This window comes from Gymnoscopelus braueri (assembly GCF_963280865.1).
Source record: "Gymnoscopelus braueri genome assembly, chromosome: 17".
Lineage (NCBI taxonomy): Eukaryota > Metazoa > Chordata > Actinopteri > Myctophiformes > Myctophidae > Gymnoscopelus > Gymnoscopelus braueri.
The window spans coordinates 41,450,862-41,468,537 of record NC_137617.1 but is presented as its reverse complement, the minus strand read 5'-3'; the positions used below and the strand labels follow the sequence as shown (position 1 = coordinate 41,468,537).

Genomic DNA, 17,676 nt, shown 5'->3' with positions numbered 1-17,676 from the left:
GAAGGATGAGGATAAATGCCACCGTGGCGCCATGTTTAAGCACGTGAAGGCCGTTATTAAAACGTGTGAACCAAGATCTCATGAGGCCTATGATGTCTCTGTTCCTGTTTGTTATGAATACATTCCCTACCAAACATCGACGACCGGTGGTTTAGTTTAGTCTGGTGCTTCTTTAGTGACCTTGGTCAGGGGTTTGTTTTAGAGGGTTGAGGGTTGAATGAAGGGATTGGGGGGGGGTGGTACTGGGAGTTTGATCACCAGCGCGTTACTGTACACATACAGACAGGTGTGTGTGTGTGTGTGTGTGTGTGTGTGTGTGGGGGTGGGGGTGGGTGGGTGGGGTGGGGTGGGGGTTGGTGAGCCCCAGACATCGATATTAATGTGTGTGTCAGTCTTGCTAGCAATCTGTGCCTTGAGGCACAACTTATCCTCTGACTAGGATATACATACAGTATATACTGTATGAGAAGCCGTCTAGAACTCTGGACCAAAAATTTAATGCAGTTCACTTTATGCACATACAGTACATACATACTTTACTTTGCACAGGGCTACAGGGCTTCTCATATCTTCTACAAGGTTTAGCTTGTGTTAGTGTGTAAACTGTGCTTTAGGTGAGATCTAAAGGCTGTGTTCGTAATCCAATAGACATGCCTCAGTCAGCAAGGCGCGCATCAAGGGAGCGTGTACACACACCACACACACACACACACACACACACACACACACACACACACACACACACACACACACACACACACACACAGAGCTGTGTATACAGATTGATTGAGTTTATTAGCGGGGTTAATTGGTGGTTCCACGGTCTTCCCTCTCGTGTAAGCAGTGCAGTGCAATGTCCTGCCCTGAGGGCTGATGGGTAATGGGCCGTGAAATATTCGGCTAATGCACAGAGAGAGGACCCCCCGTTGGTGCTGAGGCGGTCGGTTGCCATAGAAACCTATTTGGAGGCGGGGGGGGGTCCAGACGACTGGGGCATTTGCCTCATGTGACAGGGACCCGGGACGAGTGGGACCAAAACTAGTGGCGTCCCGGAGAGACAAAGCTGATCTACAAGCTCACATCACGTTGCATCTGTTTTGTTTTTTTTCTGAAAATCTTTTGAAATAATAATAAAAAAAGGTCTGAAGGACTGGTAGGAATTTGGTCTCCTGGGTTTGAATCCCGGGTAGGACATAAAACTTACGGATTTCAGCTTTAGTGATGGGAAAATAGACGGTGATTGTTCATATCATCTACCTAGTCAACATGTTATTATTTATTAACATTTTGTTCATTGTGGTACCGATAAAAAGAAACTTCCATTGATTCAAGCCAGGACACAAATAAACATGCTCTGAAAAAGCACTTTTCAGAGCCATTCCATTTATACCTGTTACACCTACACGTTGTTATACCTTTCAAGCCGGGAAACGCCTCATTTTAGTTGCTGCTATAGCAACATAAAAAATAAAATACAAAATCGAATAAAAATACGAAAAGTCTTTCAAGGATTTAGAGGGCGTTTTCAGAATCGGCCTCAGGTCTAAAATAAACGGGTTAACTCTGCAGTCGGCAGCCAAGTGGTCAGACGGGTTAGGCCACAAACACTGTTCTCTGATCCAGAAAGGGTTCAGAATCACTGTGTTAGTTAGACAGTAGTGTGTGGAGAGAGAGGGACAACAGTCAGTAAACATGGGCGGTTGCTGCGTAGAGATTACATGCGGCGCATGTCATGAGACGGACTGGAACCCATGACGTGACGTCACAGACAGGCCTGCGTGCTGCGTGTGGTATGTTGTGTAGCAACTGGTCGACCCACCAGGCCGCCCACCCTGGCTCTTAAGCTCTTAGAAAACACTTTCAACCTGCCGCCTGGCCTATTCTGGCCACGTCGGACTCATTATAGGCAAAAATAGCCTATATAAATATGGCCTACACAAGCTCACAACGCATCGTGATGCGACCCACGAACACGCAATATGTTCAAAAGCATCTTCCATAAACCCTAATGGTCTCGGATATTTCATAAAAAGCAACGGTTAAAGCCTCAATCTGTGATTTTTTTTCAACTGGTTGGCTGAATGTGTAACAGCAGAAACATACGTTTAGAATGATAATGCCAAAACATAATTGTTTTTGATTTATTATTTATTGTGCTAATTGTTTAGGAAACAGAGAGCGCTGTGTCACATTTCACACTGTTTCACATTTTATGCTGTTTCACATTTTACGCTGTTTCACAAATCGCAGATTGGTCACTTGGCTTAAGAAAACCTTTCAGTCTTGAGATTTCTTATTTTTTTTACACAAATCTTCTCCTCTGGGAGTCCCCGGCTTAAAACATTTTCAGATGGTGGTCCGTGGCCAAATTTATATATCAATTTGGGGCACGCAGAAGTTTGAGAACTACTGATTTAGAAGGCATTTGTCGACCTCATAATATGGGTTAAGAAAACTCTTCAGTCTTGAGATTTATTTTTATTTTTTCACTTGAATCCATCCATGTACATAGGGGCGGGGGTTTAGGTGATTTGAAAAGCTGCTCCACTGAAGCCAATCAATGTGTGATGATCTGCGGTCGTCCCAGACGTGACGCAGCAGCAGCCAGTCAGCAGACTGACTGAAGGTGGAAGAAAAGGGATTGTAAATGTGGGTCAAGACAAGAGGGTGGGAGGAGGAAGGGACAGGGAGGATAAGAAGGGGTTTAGGGCGGTGCTGTCTGACCCCAGGAGCAGGTGCACATGGTCCCAGGGAGGATTGACCGCAGCGTGCGGCCCCCCGGCTGTTACAAATAGCCCCTAATAGCCCGAGACAGGACAATAAGTCGTTCTTGAGGGAGAGTGATTTACAGTGCTGTCTGTACACTGTGACCCCCTTTTTTTTACTGGGTCATATCTTAGCAGGATGTTTTTGTTCCAATTTTGCGCAATTTCTTGATGGTCAAAGATGCTTTTGAGTGTGGAACTGACGTGTGTCATCATGCGCGGCCTGCACTCTTTATCCTGCTGGGATCACATCAAAAGAAGCAGCCCAGGAGTTGAGGCAGGGGTCAGACATGGCGAGAGGGAAATCCATAATTGGATTTGTGTGTCTATCTATCTATCTGTCTGTCTGTCTGTGAGGTGTGCACATGCATGTGCCATCATGTATTATTTTGTGTGTGTATTGATCGCTTTGGCTGATGAAAAGCATAAGCACATATTTTCAGCCTTCTTTGTCCCTAACCCTCTCTCTCTATCTTTCTTTCTCTCTCTCTCTCTCTCTCTACCCCGCTCTCCGGTTCATTCACAGAGGCTGAAGGATGAGATAGCAGTGGTCACCAATGAGATTGAAAGCCTGGGTGTGACTGAAGAAAGGTAGTCTATCTCTGACATTTTTTTTGGTACAGTTGTGAAAGCTTTGGGTGAGGGGGGGGGGGGGGGGGGGAATATTTTATAATTTTTTAAAGGTGCAATACATGGCCAGAAATATATGTAATATATGGCCAGAAGTATATGCAAAGAACTATATTTTGGACACTCCAGTAAGGAAGTTATTTTGCATTATTTTGAAAATAGATATTTTTGAATCCCACATATTGTATAAGTTATATGTGACATATATTTACTGGCCGAAGGAAAGACGTTGAATTCACTAAAATTCTCTGTCTCAAAGCACAACAGGATCAGGGGTTGTCCTGAGGCTATAGAGAGTTAATTGGGTTATATGGGGGGAAGGGGGGGGGGTAATTAATTGGACAGTTAATTGACAGTTGACTAAATCTGCTTTGTGAGTTATTAATACTTAATACTTAATTAATGGCTTGTGCCTTCAGGAAAAGCATGCAGAGGAATAAGCAGGTGGCCATGGGCCGCAAGAAATTCAACATGGATCCTAAGAAGGTGAGAATGAAAGAAACGCGGGCTGTTGATTTGATCTAAACATCCGTATAAGTTGTGAGGATATCATCAGTGTACCACCAAGATTGGTGTTGTTAAAATATCCCCCTCTTTTTTTCTCTTCAAAATAGCAAGATCTACAAGATCACAACGTGTCACGATGCGACGTGTTGTGAGCTTGTAGAGCGGCTATTTTTCAAATAACCAATGTATGTAGAGTTAAGTGGTTAAACTCATTTAGCTGGGAACCCCCTCAAGGACCCCCTGGGGGTCCCTGGACCCCACTTTTAAGAGCCACTCATATCCTATATCATGTACACACTTGTACTCTTTGCCGATTCTCACACCTGGGGGCGGGGCCTCTCTGCTTTTCAGGGGATCCAGTTTTTGATTGACAGCTCCCTGCTAAAAAACACCAGGGACGACATCGCCCAGTTCCTGTATAAAGGGGAGGGGCTTAACAAGACGGCCATTGGAGACTATCTCGGGGAGAGGTGAGTGTTGCCCTTCAATGTTAACCCTTTAAGACCTGAAGCCAATTCTACAAATGTCTTCTAAATCCCAACAGTATTCTGAAAAAGCATATGTTTCTATATCAGTGGTGCTCAAACTTTTTCATGTCAAGGACCCCCAAAATTATTTGTATTTGGCTGCGGACCCCCATCTCAAAATATTTTGTTCAAGGGACCCCCCATAAGCAAAGATTTCAGTTAAAAATGTTCGCTTTAAAACAATATATATTCCAAGATTTGCACACATTTTCACGTTTTCTCAAAAATAGCAGATCTACAAGCTCGAGTGCCGCGCTACGAGCTTGTAGATCTGCAAGTCGGCAAGGCTTACTTAACCCATTAAAAAACGTGCTCACTTCGTGCCGTGCTTTGAGCTTTTATATGCTATTTTTGAAAAATCGTGAAAACGTATGCAAATCTTTGAATATTATACCGGTATCTATTTTTTTAAACTCAAATGTTTGCTTCTGGGAGTCCATGGAACAAAATATTTTGAGATGAGGGGGTCCACGGCCAAATACATTTTTTTTTAAAACTTATTTTTATTTGAGAGATCGCAGGGTACAGCAAATACTTGCCCCACAGCATTCCACAATCATCCCATTCCTTGGTCCCTTCCCCCCACCCCACTGACAAACAAAACGAAATAAAAACAAAACAGTAATAATAAAGAAAAATAAAGAAAAAATAAATAAACAATAATAACAACAACAACAACAACAACAACCTTCAGCATGTAGACAGCACTCATCTTATGCATTTTTTTTTTCTTCCAAAAACATGGAAAAGTTTGAGCATCACTGCTATAGCAACATACGTTTTTCAGAGAACTGTTAGGATTTAGAAGACATTTGTAGAATCGGCCTCAGGTCTTAATGGGTTAAAGTAAATGATCGGCCTACGTTCATCTGATGTTTCTGACTGTCTCACTGCTGTGTGTGTGTGTGTGTGTGTGTGTGTGTGTGTGTGTGTGTGTGTGTGTGTGTGTGTGTGTGTGTGTGTGTGTGTGTGTGTGTGTGTGTGTGTGTGTGTGTGTGTGTGTGTGTGTGTGTGTGTGTGTGTGTGTGTGTGTGTGTGTGTGTGTGTGTGTGTGTGTGTGTGTGTGTTGGTGTGCCACTCCGCCACTCCTACGTGACATGACATCGTGCTGCAGAATCGAGTTGAATCTGGAGGTCCTCCAGTCCTTCGTGGAGCTCCATGAGTTCACAGACCTCAACCTGGTCCAGGCCCTCAGGCAGTTCCTGTGGAGCTTCAGGCTGCCCGGCGAGGCCCAGAAGATCGACCGCATGATGGAGGCCTTCGCCCAGCGCTACTGTCACTGCAACCCCGGAGTGTTTCAGAGCACAGGTTTGTGTGTGTGTGTGAGAGAAACAACAATTGTGTTGGTGACATAACCGATTGTATATTCTACGTAAAACCCACAGAAATACATACATAGTGTTTGACCATTAAAGTGGGTGTAAGTGATAATGTTTTTGTTAAATAACAGTATTCCGTTATTTCAGTAATCTCAGTAATTGCTATAGAGAGTGTGTTCAGCAACAGGGTTCTCCCTGCCTCTCCTGCTCTTTAATAAACAGAAAATACAGGTCGGGATATTATCTAATCTGGAGAGAGAACTCAGACAGGATAAAGCAGGGGTCTTCAACAGGGGGTCCGGGACCCTTAGGGGGTCCCGGAGGGGGGGGTGTGATAGGAAATTTCTTTTTTACATTAACCACTTAAACCTTAGCATCCCTTTTCTGAGGAGAACTTCAGCCAAAAATAGCAGATCTACAATCTCACAACGCCTCGCGCTATTTTTGGCAAAGAGGTATCGTGTAGAGGGAAAAAAGAGCAGACCAAGTAAAAAAAAAAGTTTAATCTGCATCTCAATTTTATTCAATATGTAGAGGGGGTCCCTGCTTCATCTCTCTCTCAGCTAGGGGGTCCTTGGCCTGAAAACGTTGAAGACCCCTGGGATAAAGGATAAACAACTGAAATTGGAAGTGATAAAACAAGAAAATGAGCAGCATTCAAAAACCTAAAATTGATAAATGATGAGATGATAAATGATCTTTGTGGGGTTCTCTCTTCCTGATTGGATAAAATTGATGTCCTGACCTTTTTCTGTTTACTAAAGAGCTGGAGAGACGGGGAGACCCATGTTGCTGAACAAACACTCTATTAGCAATGATTACTATCAGAATACAGAGCTTTAACATTTTATTTTTTACAAGGATATATCACTTACACCACTTTTTAAAGCCATGTTTACTCCAAGGAACTCACATCCATCCTACATTTGTGGAGCGTGTTACAGTTGTTATTACCTTGCCCATGTGATGTTTGCTGTACGTTTATGATTACATGTTTATGATTACATGTTTGTGTGAGTGAGTGAGTGCCTGGGAGAGATGTGCCTAATACAGTCGGTGACAACTGAGCTTTTTGCATGCATGCATGTTTGTGTGCTTATTACTATACATATAATTTTGGACTAGGTCAGCAATTCCCAACCTGTGGGCTGGGGCCCACTGATGGACCGTCAGGAATGGATATTGCAAGTGGGCCCCCAAATAATCGTCAAAACGCTTTTTATGATTATTCAACTTGTGGGCCCTGATCCAGAAGAGGTCGTGAACCGCTGGACTAACAGGCGGACTCTAACCGCGTCTCTCTTCCCATTGTGTTGCAGACACGTGCTACGTGCTGTCGTTCGCCGTCATCATGCTGAACACCAGCCTGCACAACCCCAACGTGAAGGACAAGCCGTCACACCAGAGGTTCACCGCCATGAACAGAGGCATCAACGACGGAGGAGACCTGCCGGAGGACCTGCTCAGGGTAACATGGCTTCTTTTTTTTTTTTACATTGGTTCTTCTAGTGAAGTACTGTGTGGAGCAGGTGCTCGTCGCCTTCAGCTGGGTGCTGGAAGCGACCCACAAAGCACGTGCACCTATCAGCGAGGAGTGTTGGGCGGGAGAAGTAGGACGAAGGTACTTACGTCCTCTCGGTGGGGGCTCCTCACTGGCAGGTGAGCCGGTAGGATACTACAGCAGTGACAACACAGAGAAAAGTGTGTGGGGAGGTATCGAGTGGCATAACAACTACGTAAATTGGGGAGAAAAGAAAGGTGTTAAAAGCTAAAAAGAAGTGGTGGTGCTCTTACTAATGCAGTTATTTTATGAACCCAAACAAGCACACAAAAACACTTATCGCTTCTCTTTCTCTCACTCTTTCCCTTTCTCTGGCTCAAAACAACATTGGATTTTTTACCTTTACAACATTATGTGGCTGATGACTCACTGTGTTCACTGTGTTTAGGGATGTTCGATATTGACTTTTTCACCGATATACCGATTATTGTCCAACTCCTAATTTCCGATACCGATATCAACCGATACTGATATGTGCGACCAAAAGTCAACTAATTGTCAGGTAATAGAAGCATAATTGCTTTGATGCCTATAACATTAACGAGCGTCAGCTGGACACAGACGCACACACCTGCCCTCTGCAGTGCTCTAATTTGAAAGTGACTGGAGTCTGTCTCATTTCTCTCCAAAAGCCCTTGTATATGATGGCATAAGATTAAGGATTACTGTGATTATGGTAAGCTCACATTTCATATCTCACACGCCATACAGTAAGAACTCCTGTAACTTATTTATTTATTTTTAAACGATAGCGATATTTACCGATATTAACTTTTTATGCTAATATCGGCCGCTAATATCGGGAGGCAGATAATATCGAACATATATATTGACTATTCTCAGGCAACTGTCATAACTTATGAATAGCATAATTGCAATTGTCTGTGTCAGACAGGGAATATGTACACAAGGCAACCAAAGGCATGGTATCCCCATACATTCAAGACAACATCCAACCCTTACAACCCTTCCCCGCTCACTTAGATCAGCTATCACAGGAATGCTGTCCGAGTCTTCCCTAAAACACCCTGGGCAACGCTCCTCCACACATACTACAGTCTTCTCCCTCCTGGCTCCCAAATTGTGGAATAAATGCCCCATTGCAGTCGGAACTGCAGACTGACAAAATTTCCACCGCAGTCTGAAGACTCACCTCTTAAGACTCCACCTCACCCCCAAGCACTCCTCTCTCCTTGTATCACTTCTTCCCACCTTTTTTCGATTGATGCTATGCATCATACACATATGTCCTGTCATTTATTCTCATGATTTGCCTTTTAGATTCGTTTTTTCTAGACAATTATTTTGTCAATACTTTCTCTGCTTATTCTAATCTCGCACTTGTAAGTTGCTCTGAATAGGAGTGCCTGCTAAAATGCCTCAATTATAAATTGACCTATTGCCTTGCCTTGTCTTGTCTAGAATCTGTTCGAGAGTATCAAGAATGAACCCTTTAAGATCCCAGAGGATGATGGGAATGACCTCACACATACATTCTTCAACCCTGACAGAGAGGGCTGGCTGCTCAAACTAGGTATGTAGTTCCCTTTGTTATGAATATACTTTTGAACATACTTGTGTGTCTGTGGATGAATGGCTCTTCTGTCGGCTCACCCTGAGCTAGAGCACCCTCTAGTGGACAGTAATAGAATGGTCTCGTCTTAAATTAAGGGTGGGAGAACTTTGGAGAGTCAGTATTATTTCCTTTTGGTATGTTTGTCTGACCATATTAGACATGTCCAGTGTTACTGAGCCCTATATAATGCACGTTGTGCATTATGTATGTCCAAAACTGTGACTTTTAAGGAAATGGGAAAAAATAATCTGCGGATCAATGGATCCAATATTGATATTATTTAGTCACAAGCTCCTCTTAACACTTTTCATTGATTAAATATTTCTAAAACCCACAGACAGACTATCCACTTTAAACCTGGCATCATTAACCCATTAAGACCTGGAACGCATCTGTGTCACTTTAGATTTCTTTGGCTATTCAAAAATAGCAGATATACAAGCTCATAGCACGGCACCGAGTGCCGCGCTATGAGCTTGTAGATCTGCTATTTTTGAAAAATCTTGAAAAATAGCAGATCTATGAGCTTGTAGATCTGCTATTTTTTTTATTTTTATTTTTTTCAGATTTCTTTGTTATGATTTAGAAAACATTTTTAAGAATCGCCTCAGGTCTTAATGGGTTAAAGGCGAAATGTTTACAAAATGTGCCAGATTTTTCAATAATAGCAAAAAATACACGATCTACGACAATCTATCGTAGTAGATTGTAGATTGCCTATTTTCGCTACTTTTTCTCAACAATGTTCATATGATGAAGTATAAAATAGGGCATTGATTTATGAAAAAAAAAACATGATTTGTAACTCTGAGAATGTACACTGTCAGTTATGGAGGTCCTTGAAATTAAAACCACTGCTGAACTGTTCAAAATGTTACATTGATATAGAATGGGTTAATAAATATAGGTGGGCTAGTGAGTATGTTTTGACATTGTTCCTGTGTTTTGTCTTTCATGTGTTTATTGTCTCCAGGAGGTATGTATTCTCTGAAAGCTCATCCTCTGCAGCTTTAACATGTCGCTTTGCTTCTAAGCACGCCTTAACCCGCCTCCTAATGGCTCTGTGTGCGTTACAATATATGACCTTTTTTTGTCACAATTTCATCAATACAAATGAAATTGTTGATATAAGATTTTTTTAGAGCCCGGCCAATATATTGGCCATTATTTGACTTTTCTGATGACATCGGTGTCTGCAATTATGCAGCTGATATGTCCAGATTTTTTAACCACTTTCAACCTTGCGTCCCTATATTTGGGCATGTCATTCATGCATGCATTTACGTGTTTGCTTGTTCATTGTATAATTCAAGTTAAATGTTCTATTGAATTTTCAGATTTTTGTTAACGATCAAAAAATATGATGTTTATTTGTTTGCTTATAATTGAAACGTTCTCACGCTACGTAAACGTTTTTCAACGTGCAAATTCTGTAATTGGTGGTCTAGGACGATCCAAAAAATCTGGATCCGCATCGGACCCCAAAAAATCTGGCATTGGTCGGGCTCTAATGTTTTGTGTGTGTGTGTTTCGGCATTGATGGCATTTGACCGTGCAGAGCGTTTGGCTGCACCACCAAGCCTCTGACGGTTGAAAAAGGGCTGGTGAAGTTGTTCTAACACAAGCTTCTCATCGCTGGACTCAAACCTGTCTGTTGACTCGAGCACTTTTTGTTTAACCTGAACCTTATCGACCAATGAGCTTCTAAACTTTGCAATTAATAAGCTTCTCTTTGCCCGTTGTGCCGCACCATCAATGTGCTTCAAAGAGTTTCTGTCACAATATCAAAATCTATATTGTTCCAGTTTCACGGCACCTACAGTATACATTAAAATCGTTTAGAGTTTACAAATGGAACCAAATGGACCCTTGGCGGGTCCTTTTGCTTCTATTTGTAAACTCTGAGCAGGAATGACCAACAATACAATAGGATCTGTGCATAAAACTGTTGTCCTGGTTTCCCGAAGGTGTCATATCCGTTTACAGTTCCAGTTCAGTTTTCCCATAGCTTCACTTGATTGACTAGGCAGCGAATTTAAACACTCATATGTGCCTTTTGGTTGAAATCTGCTGCCGCATCAGCCAAGCCAAAACTATAGGAAACTGAACTGGAAGCTGAACCTGTATGCCACCTTCGTTAATAAGAATCAACTTGACTGTCACATCACTGGTGTACAGGTGTAAAGAACTGGGTGAAATTTGTTTTCGTGAAAACCAGGATTACAGTTATGCATAGACCCTATAGAGTACTGAAGTTCTGACGTCATTTGGGGTCACGGAAGTGTTCTTTTCCCATTCTAAATCGACCTAAATAGACCTTTTTAACATCACGTCATATAAGAACTGTATTCCAAAAATGTACGGTGAAAATGCACTAATCTATCCAAAGTGTAAAACAATAAAGGGCCGCCTACAAATTGACTACAGTTCTCAGGCTTAAATGTGACTTAAAGACTACATCTCCCATTAGACAGTTGGCCCCCCGGCGCCATCGACGCACATAAACAGCGTCATGTTGCGTTGCATTGGATTTTTTTCTTTCTGTAGGAGAGGTGCGTTGTCAGTTTTCAGTTGTTTCACCAAGCAAACTAAATGATGACACTTAATGATGACACAAACTGATATAAGAAATGTCACCAAATCTAAGGAATGTCAGGAATGTTTCTCAGTGATGACAGTGAATCATGTTATTTCCTATACTGTCGTTTCCAACACTACTTACGGCTCCCGGCCACAGAATTAATGAAATGTTCCCCAAACGCAGACAGTATCAAATATAACTAAATATCATAAACGAGACACAGCCTACCTATCTGAATCGCCTGACTTGATTTCTTATTTTTGGAACACAGTTCTCGTATGATGTGATAAAAGAAATGAATAAAAATAGGAAAAACACGTGACCCAGAGGACGTGGGTTTTGACGTCAGGACTTCAGTACAACATCCCCAGCTGCAACAGGTAAGCTTGTCTAAACGCTACATCTGTGAGGTCCTTGTTGACATGTAATCTGCCCCCCCAGGTGGACGAGTCAAGACCTGGAAGAGACGGTGGTTTATTCTCACAGATAGCTGCCTCTACTACTTTGAATACACCACGGTGAGGAACTGCTACTTTGAACTTCATTGTCTGGGGCGGTGTGGCTCAAAGTGGGGTCCGGGGATCCCCAGGGGTCCTATTGGGAGTTTCAGGGGGTCCCCAGCTTAAATGATGGATAGTTAGGAACCAAATGGACCCTTATGGGTTTGTAACTCTTGAGAGTGTACAAATGGAACCAAATGGACCCGTTAGGGTCCATTTGGTTCCATTTGTACACTCTCAAGGTCCTTACACACCGGCGAATATGCGAATATACGCAAAATTCGGACTCGTTCCGAATAATTAAAAGACGCTTTTTCGCTTCGCGAAACTGATGTGGACGCTTGCATTGACTTTATAAGGTTTTTAAAAAAAACTTATTTATTCGCATGAAGAATTCGCCCCGGTGTGTAAGGACCTTCAGAGTTGAATTAACATTGATTTTACAATATAAATTGGGGTCCCAGAGATAGAAATGCCATTAAATGGGGGTCCGTAGCCTAATGCATGTCAAACTGGGAAATTACAATGTTTGAAAATCACTACTAGAGCCGTAAGAATCTTCTAATGGGGGGCCTTGGCAAATCTTTTCAAATGGGGGTCCACAGGCTAATATGTGTAAATTTGGGGGTCCTTGGTATGGAAAAAGTTTGAGAACCACTGGTCTAGGGCAGTGGCAACATTTTCATGTCAAGGCCCCACAATTTTCTATATATTAGGACCCTCATCTGAAAGGATTTTGTGCCAGGGACCCCCATATGAGGAGATACAGAATAAAAAATTGTCAAGATTTCCACAGATTTTCTTCACAACACAAATATTAAAAAAATAGCTCATTTACAAGCTCACAGCATTGCGAGCTTGTACATGGCCTATTTTCGAACAGCCAAAGTATAAAATAGGTTTAAAATGGTGAAATTGATTTTGATGCTATATTAAATATATATTGCAGAGGACACCCTTGAACCCCCCCAAAGACGTACATATATATTGTATGTTGTATAATCAACTGCCAGCAACCATGTAATGAATGCTATTACACGTGTCAAGGCCGTTCATATAATTACTATATATTGAAGGGATTAGTGCACACACATCCAAGTGCCCAGGTGCCGGACAAACATCGATGCATACAATTAAATCAAGTCCGCACCGTGGCAAAATCAGGAATTTTCTGATGAACATCGTATGTGATCAACAAGTCAAGCAATAAACTTAAAGTGGAGTTTATTTTGCCACTGTGCAGACTTCACTTAATTTTATAATTAAGTGAAGTTTGTTTGGATTTGGCAGAGTGTCGATATACTAGGACACACGCTGTCATTTCATTTCTCTGTCCTCTTTCCTGTGTGGTTTTAGGATAAAGAACCCAGAGGTATCATTCCCCTGGAGAATCTGAGTATCCGAGAAGTGGAGGACACCAAGAAACCAGTAAATAACACGCGCACACACACACACACACACACACACACACACACACACACACACACACACACACACACACACACACACACACACACACACACACACACACACACACACACACACACACACACACACACACACACACACACACAGTAGTCATAGAGTGACTTTGATGTTATTCTATATAACGTTAAGCTAAGAGCACACTGTAGTCTCTCTCAATGTGATCATAATCAACGCATTGTAATATAATATCATATGAGAGGACAAGGAACAGACAATGAATGAGAAGGCAGTGGGTCAGAGTCTCTCAAATACAGCAGAGAGAAGCTGAGACTGTAAAGAACTAGATATTCTAGTTCTGTATGAGGGAGACTTCTTGTTCTACATGAGGGGTTTTACTCCCCCTTGAGGCAAGCTAATGTAGTGCACAGTATTTTCCATATAATGTCCAATTTTAAGACATTCTATGAGCCCTGTGTCAACAGATAGAAGTGAACGCATCTTTTTTTTTGTGTTGATGACATCGGTGTCGGTGATTATGTAGTCGATGTCTCCTGCCACTTTAACCTGGCATCCGAATTTAGGATTATTATTAATTATAATCATTGTTCTCTCATTTCTTTTTTTTTAACTTAAATTTTTATCCCACGATTTTGTAACCCAATTTTTTTTTTACACCCAGTGCCAATTGTCTATGTAATCCTGGGCACTACCTTCCCTCTGCCAACCTAGGGAGGCCAGGGCCGAGCTCATGCCTCCTTCAATGCATGAGAGCCAACTGACCTTCTTGTCACCTGACAGGGGAGAGTTTCCCTGGTTGGACGTAGCGCGTGGAAGGAACACGTTATTCCAACCAGTTCCTTTCCCCTCCATCAGGTAGTATAGTGACCAGGATTACTGCATGTTTTTGTGAGGGTACCTACCCATTGTTCTCTCATTTCAGAACTGTTTCGAGCTCTTCATCTCGGAACACAAGGATCAGGTCATCAAGGCTTGCAAGACGGAGGCAGACGGCCGCGTCGTGGAGGGCAACCACACCTACTACAGAATCTCTGCCCCGACCACGGAGGAAAAAGACGAGTGGATCAGCAGCATCAAGTGAGTCACATTCTGTTTGTGTATTTAAACAGTCTCTCATGCAGCGGTGCATGTTTAATATAGCACTGGTCTGAGACAGTTTGGTTGTGAAACTGACCATGTAAAAAAAAAACTAAAATAGCCAAATTTTATATCCAGGGTTCCCACTATCCAGGGTCATGAAATTCTTGGAGATATCTTGAAATAAAAATAAAAAAAATCCAGGCCTGGAAAAGGTTTGGAATTACTCAAACGTTTTGGAAAATGTCAGGATATATATAGTTTTTGTCTAACATTACATGAAAAGTTTAACATTGTAACATCTGAGTGCGGCCTAATGTATACAGGACGTCACATGGCGAAAATAATCTACATGAATGAATGAATGTTTTATTTCCGTGTCCGGACAATTTCTTGACCCATCCCTCATGGGATTATCAGACACATCAATTTTAAAACAAAAACAAAATAGCGAACATGCCAGTGTATACCCAACCAGCCACATACATTCATATATACCTGCACATAGAATACATAAAAGTTCATGAAAATTCATCTATTATAAGTTACCCTTCTCCTCCTATCCCACGCTTTATAAAGATATTATGAAAATGCTAAAATATGAAGAAAAATAAATTCAATTAAAGCACCATTCTCATAATCTATCATGTTTAGATCAGGGGTGTGGACAATATATCTCTCAGATCATTATACATTTGTAAAAGAAAACTTGGGGGGTCTCTGGAACAACATATTTTGAGTGGGGTCCGCGACCAAATACATATAATTTTGGGGTTCCTTGACATGAAACAGTCTGAGAACACTGATATTATAGCAACATTCGTTTTTTCGTTAAACTGTTTTTTAGAAGGATTTAGAAGATTGTACATTACATTACAGTCATTTAGCAGACGCTTTTATCCAAAGCGACTTACAATAAGTGTATTCAACATAGGTAGGGAACGAAAACTACTAATCACCAGAAGTCTTTAGTGCATTTTCTGCAAAAACAAGCAACCAAGAGTATACCTAGCGCTAAGGTAAAAGTGCAATATATCAGCTACCTATTTCCTTAAACAGAGACAAAATAGCTAAATCAAATGAGCATGAGCTAAAACAAATAAGTGTATCGACTAAACAAGATCCAATAAACAATACAGCAATAGAAAACAAGCGTTCGTACAACTAGTTAACAACAAGTAGGTCAGACAGAGAGGAAGGGTAGTGTTTCCTGAAGAGGTGGGTTTTCAGCCTGCGGCGAAATATGGGCAGTGACTCTGCTGTCCTAACATCAGTGGGAAGTTCATTCCACCACTGTGGGGCCAGAACAGAAAAGAGTCGTGACCGTGTGGATCGGCCAGAAGGACCCTTGTAGAATCTGCCTCAGGTTTTAATGGGTTACATAGAATTAACCAACCATGTCCCATCTCTTCCACTTTCAGGGCTGCCATAAGCAAAGACCCCTTCTATGAAATGCTAGCTGCCCGGAAAAAGAAGGTCTCGTCCCTGAAGAGGCTGTAGCAGAAGACGGGAAGGATTTGACGTCGCGGCTGCAAGCACAGCTCTCATGTATCAACGCAGCCACCGGGCTTTGGACGACGTGCACTATTTGACCTGTTCAACTGGACCTTGAGTTGCTTTTGGAATACTTGGATATCTGCATCGTTGGGTCTTCTGCTGTAAAGGGCTAATGTTTGGACCCAGTAAAGAGGAATTGACTGGCTCTACAAATGAGCCTCTTTTGTGGAGAGTTTAACCCAATGTGGGCTATTTTGTTTAACACCAGAAGAGGTATTTTTTCCACTTTGATAAACCTTTTTGTTTTCTCCCCCAAACAGAGAATACATTTTTTTTTATACGAGACATCATGGCTCTTTTGGAAAAGTTCCTTCCAAAGAAATCCTAGTTGAACCCTTTACCTCTTAAGATCAGTTTTGTATCCATGGGAAATATGTCTGATTCAACCACATCAATGATTTTCTCTGCCTTTTTTTGGGTTTGTTTTGCTTGTTACAGCTGCGCTATGACATAACAATCCACAATTTTCTGAACAATAAGGATTGAAAGTCAAAAGCGTGCTGCGTGAAATGTACAGAAACATACAGTAGTAGCAAGGTTTAGATATTCAGAACTTTCTCTTCTTCCCCTCAACTCGGACAGAAATTAGTGCAGTATGGGGAACCTCTGCAGCTGCAGAACGACGCTGAACGCACTGGAAACAGTCAAATACAGCAGTTATGTTGTAACCAACCAAATGTCGATATGCTTTATCATAGAACTACAGCCAGATAGTTTACATGCCATCTCTATATTATTTGCATCATTTGAGGGTTTCCTTACATTTCTTTGATCTATCAAAGCACTGTTTGTAGGTATTGCATAGTTAAATAAGATTTATTTATCTTGATTTCTTGTTATAATTTATTTTCTGTTTTGTCTCATCAAAAGTGTTGAAATAAATGTTAAAGACTGGTGTATTTTTGTTCAATTGACTTTTGTTATTGAAGCTAAGGTCTGAGAGTTCCCAAAAAATAAAATAAAAAAGGTGGTTTGGTCATACACACACACAGTACACATTTGACAAGTATACTTAATTTGTACTATAGCAGATCTACAAGCCAAAAACACAAATCAGGCTTTACTTGCCCATAAACAGCATCATTTTGAGACAAAAGGGCATAGGGAAAGTTAAATAGACTTGCATCTTCCATATCCGTGTGGCTCAGGAGATATACCAGGGATTTATAAGCTGAAGGTTTAGAGTTTGAAACTCCTTAATATCATTTTTCACTCTCAATCTAAAATCGAAGAGGTTGGTTAAGTATTGCATTCTTACGTGAGTTTTCCATGTAGTGTGGCTCGAGGTATTATTCAGGGTTTTATAATTAAAAGGTTCAGGGATCAAACCTCATGATGAACATTATCATCACTCTATCTAAATGCTAAAAGGTGGGTTAAATATTACATTCTCGGTTGCATCTTCAATGCCGGTGTGGCTCAAACGTTAAATCCGTGGTTTATAAACAGAAAGTTTAAGGGCCAAAACTCCAGAAGGAAAAAAATCACTCTCCGTCTAAATTCTCAAAGGTGGGTGAAGTATTACATTCTCAGTTAATCATTACATTCTCAGTTGCATGTTGCATGCTAGCATGGCACATGAGTCAGGAGTACAAACCATGGCTCAAATGATAAATCAGGGGTTCATAAT

The 17,676-nt window shown here is 41.5% G+C and overlaps 1 protein-coding gene across 3 annotated transcripts in view; it reads left to right on the top strand.

Annotated features, from left to right (window-relative positions):
* The window catches only part of cyth1b (cytohesin 1b), a 34,602-nt gene extending 17,667 nt beyond the window's left edge, over positions 1–16,935 (top strand). For 2 of the 3 annotated variants that reach the window (XM_080455391.1, XM_080455393.1), the window contains exons 3-12: positions 3,292–3,356; positions 3,815–3,881; positions 4,254–4,372; positions 5,544–5,737; positions 7,068–7,216; positions 8,732–8,843; positions 11,908–11,984; positions 13,323–13,394; positions 14,335–14,489; positions 15,911–16,935. In XM_080455391.1, coding sequence (XP_080311517.1) covers positions 3,292–3,356; positions 3,815–3,881; positions 4,254–4,372; positions 5,544–5,737; positions 7,068–7,216; positions 8,732–8,843; positions 11,908–11,984; positions 13,323–13,394; positions 14,335–14,489; positions 15,911–15,989 — 1,089 coding nt within the window. In that variant the 3' untranslated portion in view covers positions 15,990–16,935. Of the gene's footprint in view, positions 1–3,291; positions 3,357–3,814; positions 3,882–4,253; positions 4,373–5,543; positions 5,738–7,067; positions 7,217–8,731; positions 8,845–11,905; positions 11,985–13,322; positions 13,395–14,334; positions 14,490–15,910 lie in introns of all 3 variants that reach the window. The other variant, XM_080455392.1, reaches the window with a different exon arrangement.
* Positions 16,936–17,676: the final 741 nt, after the last annotated feature.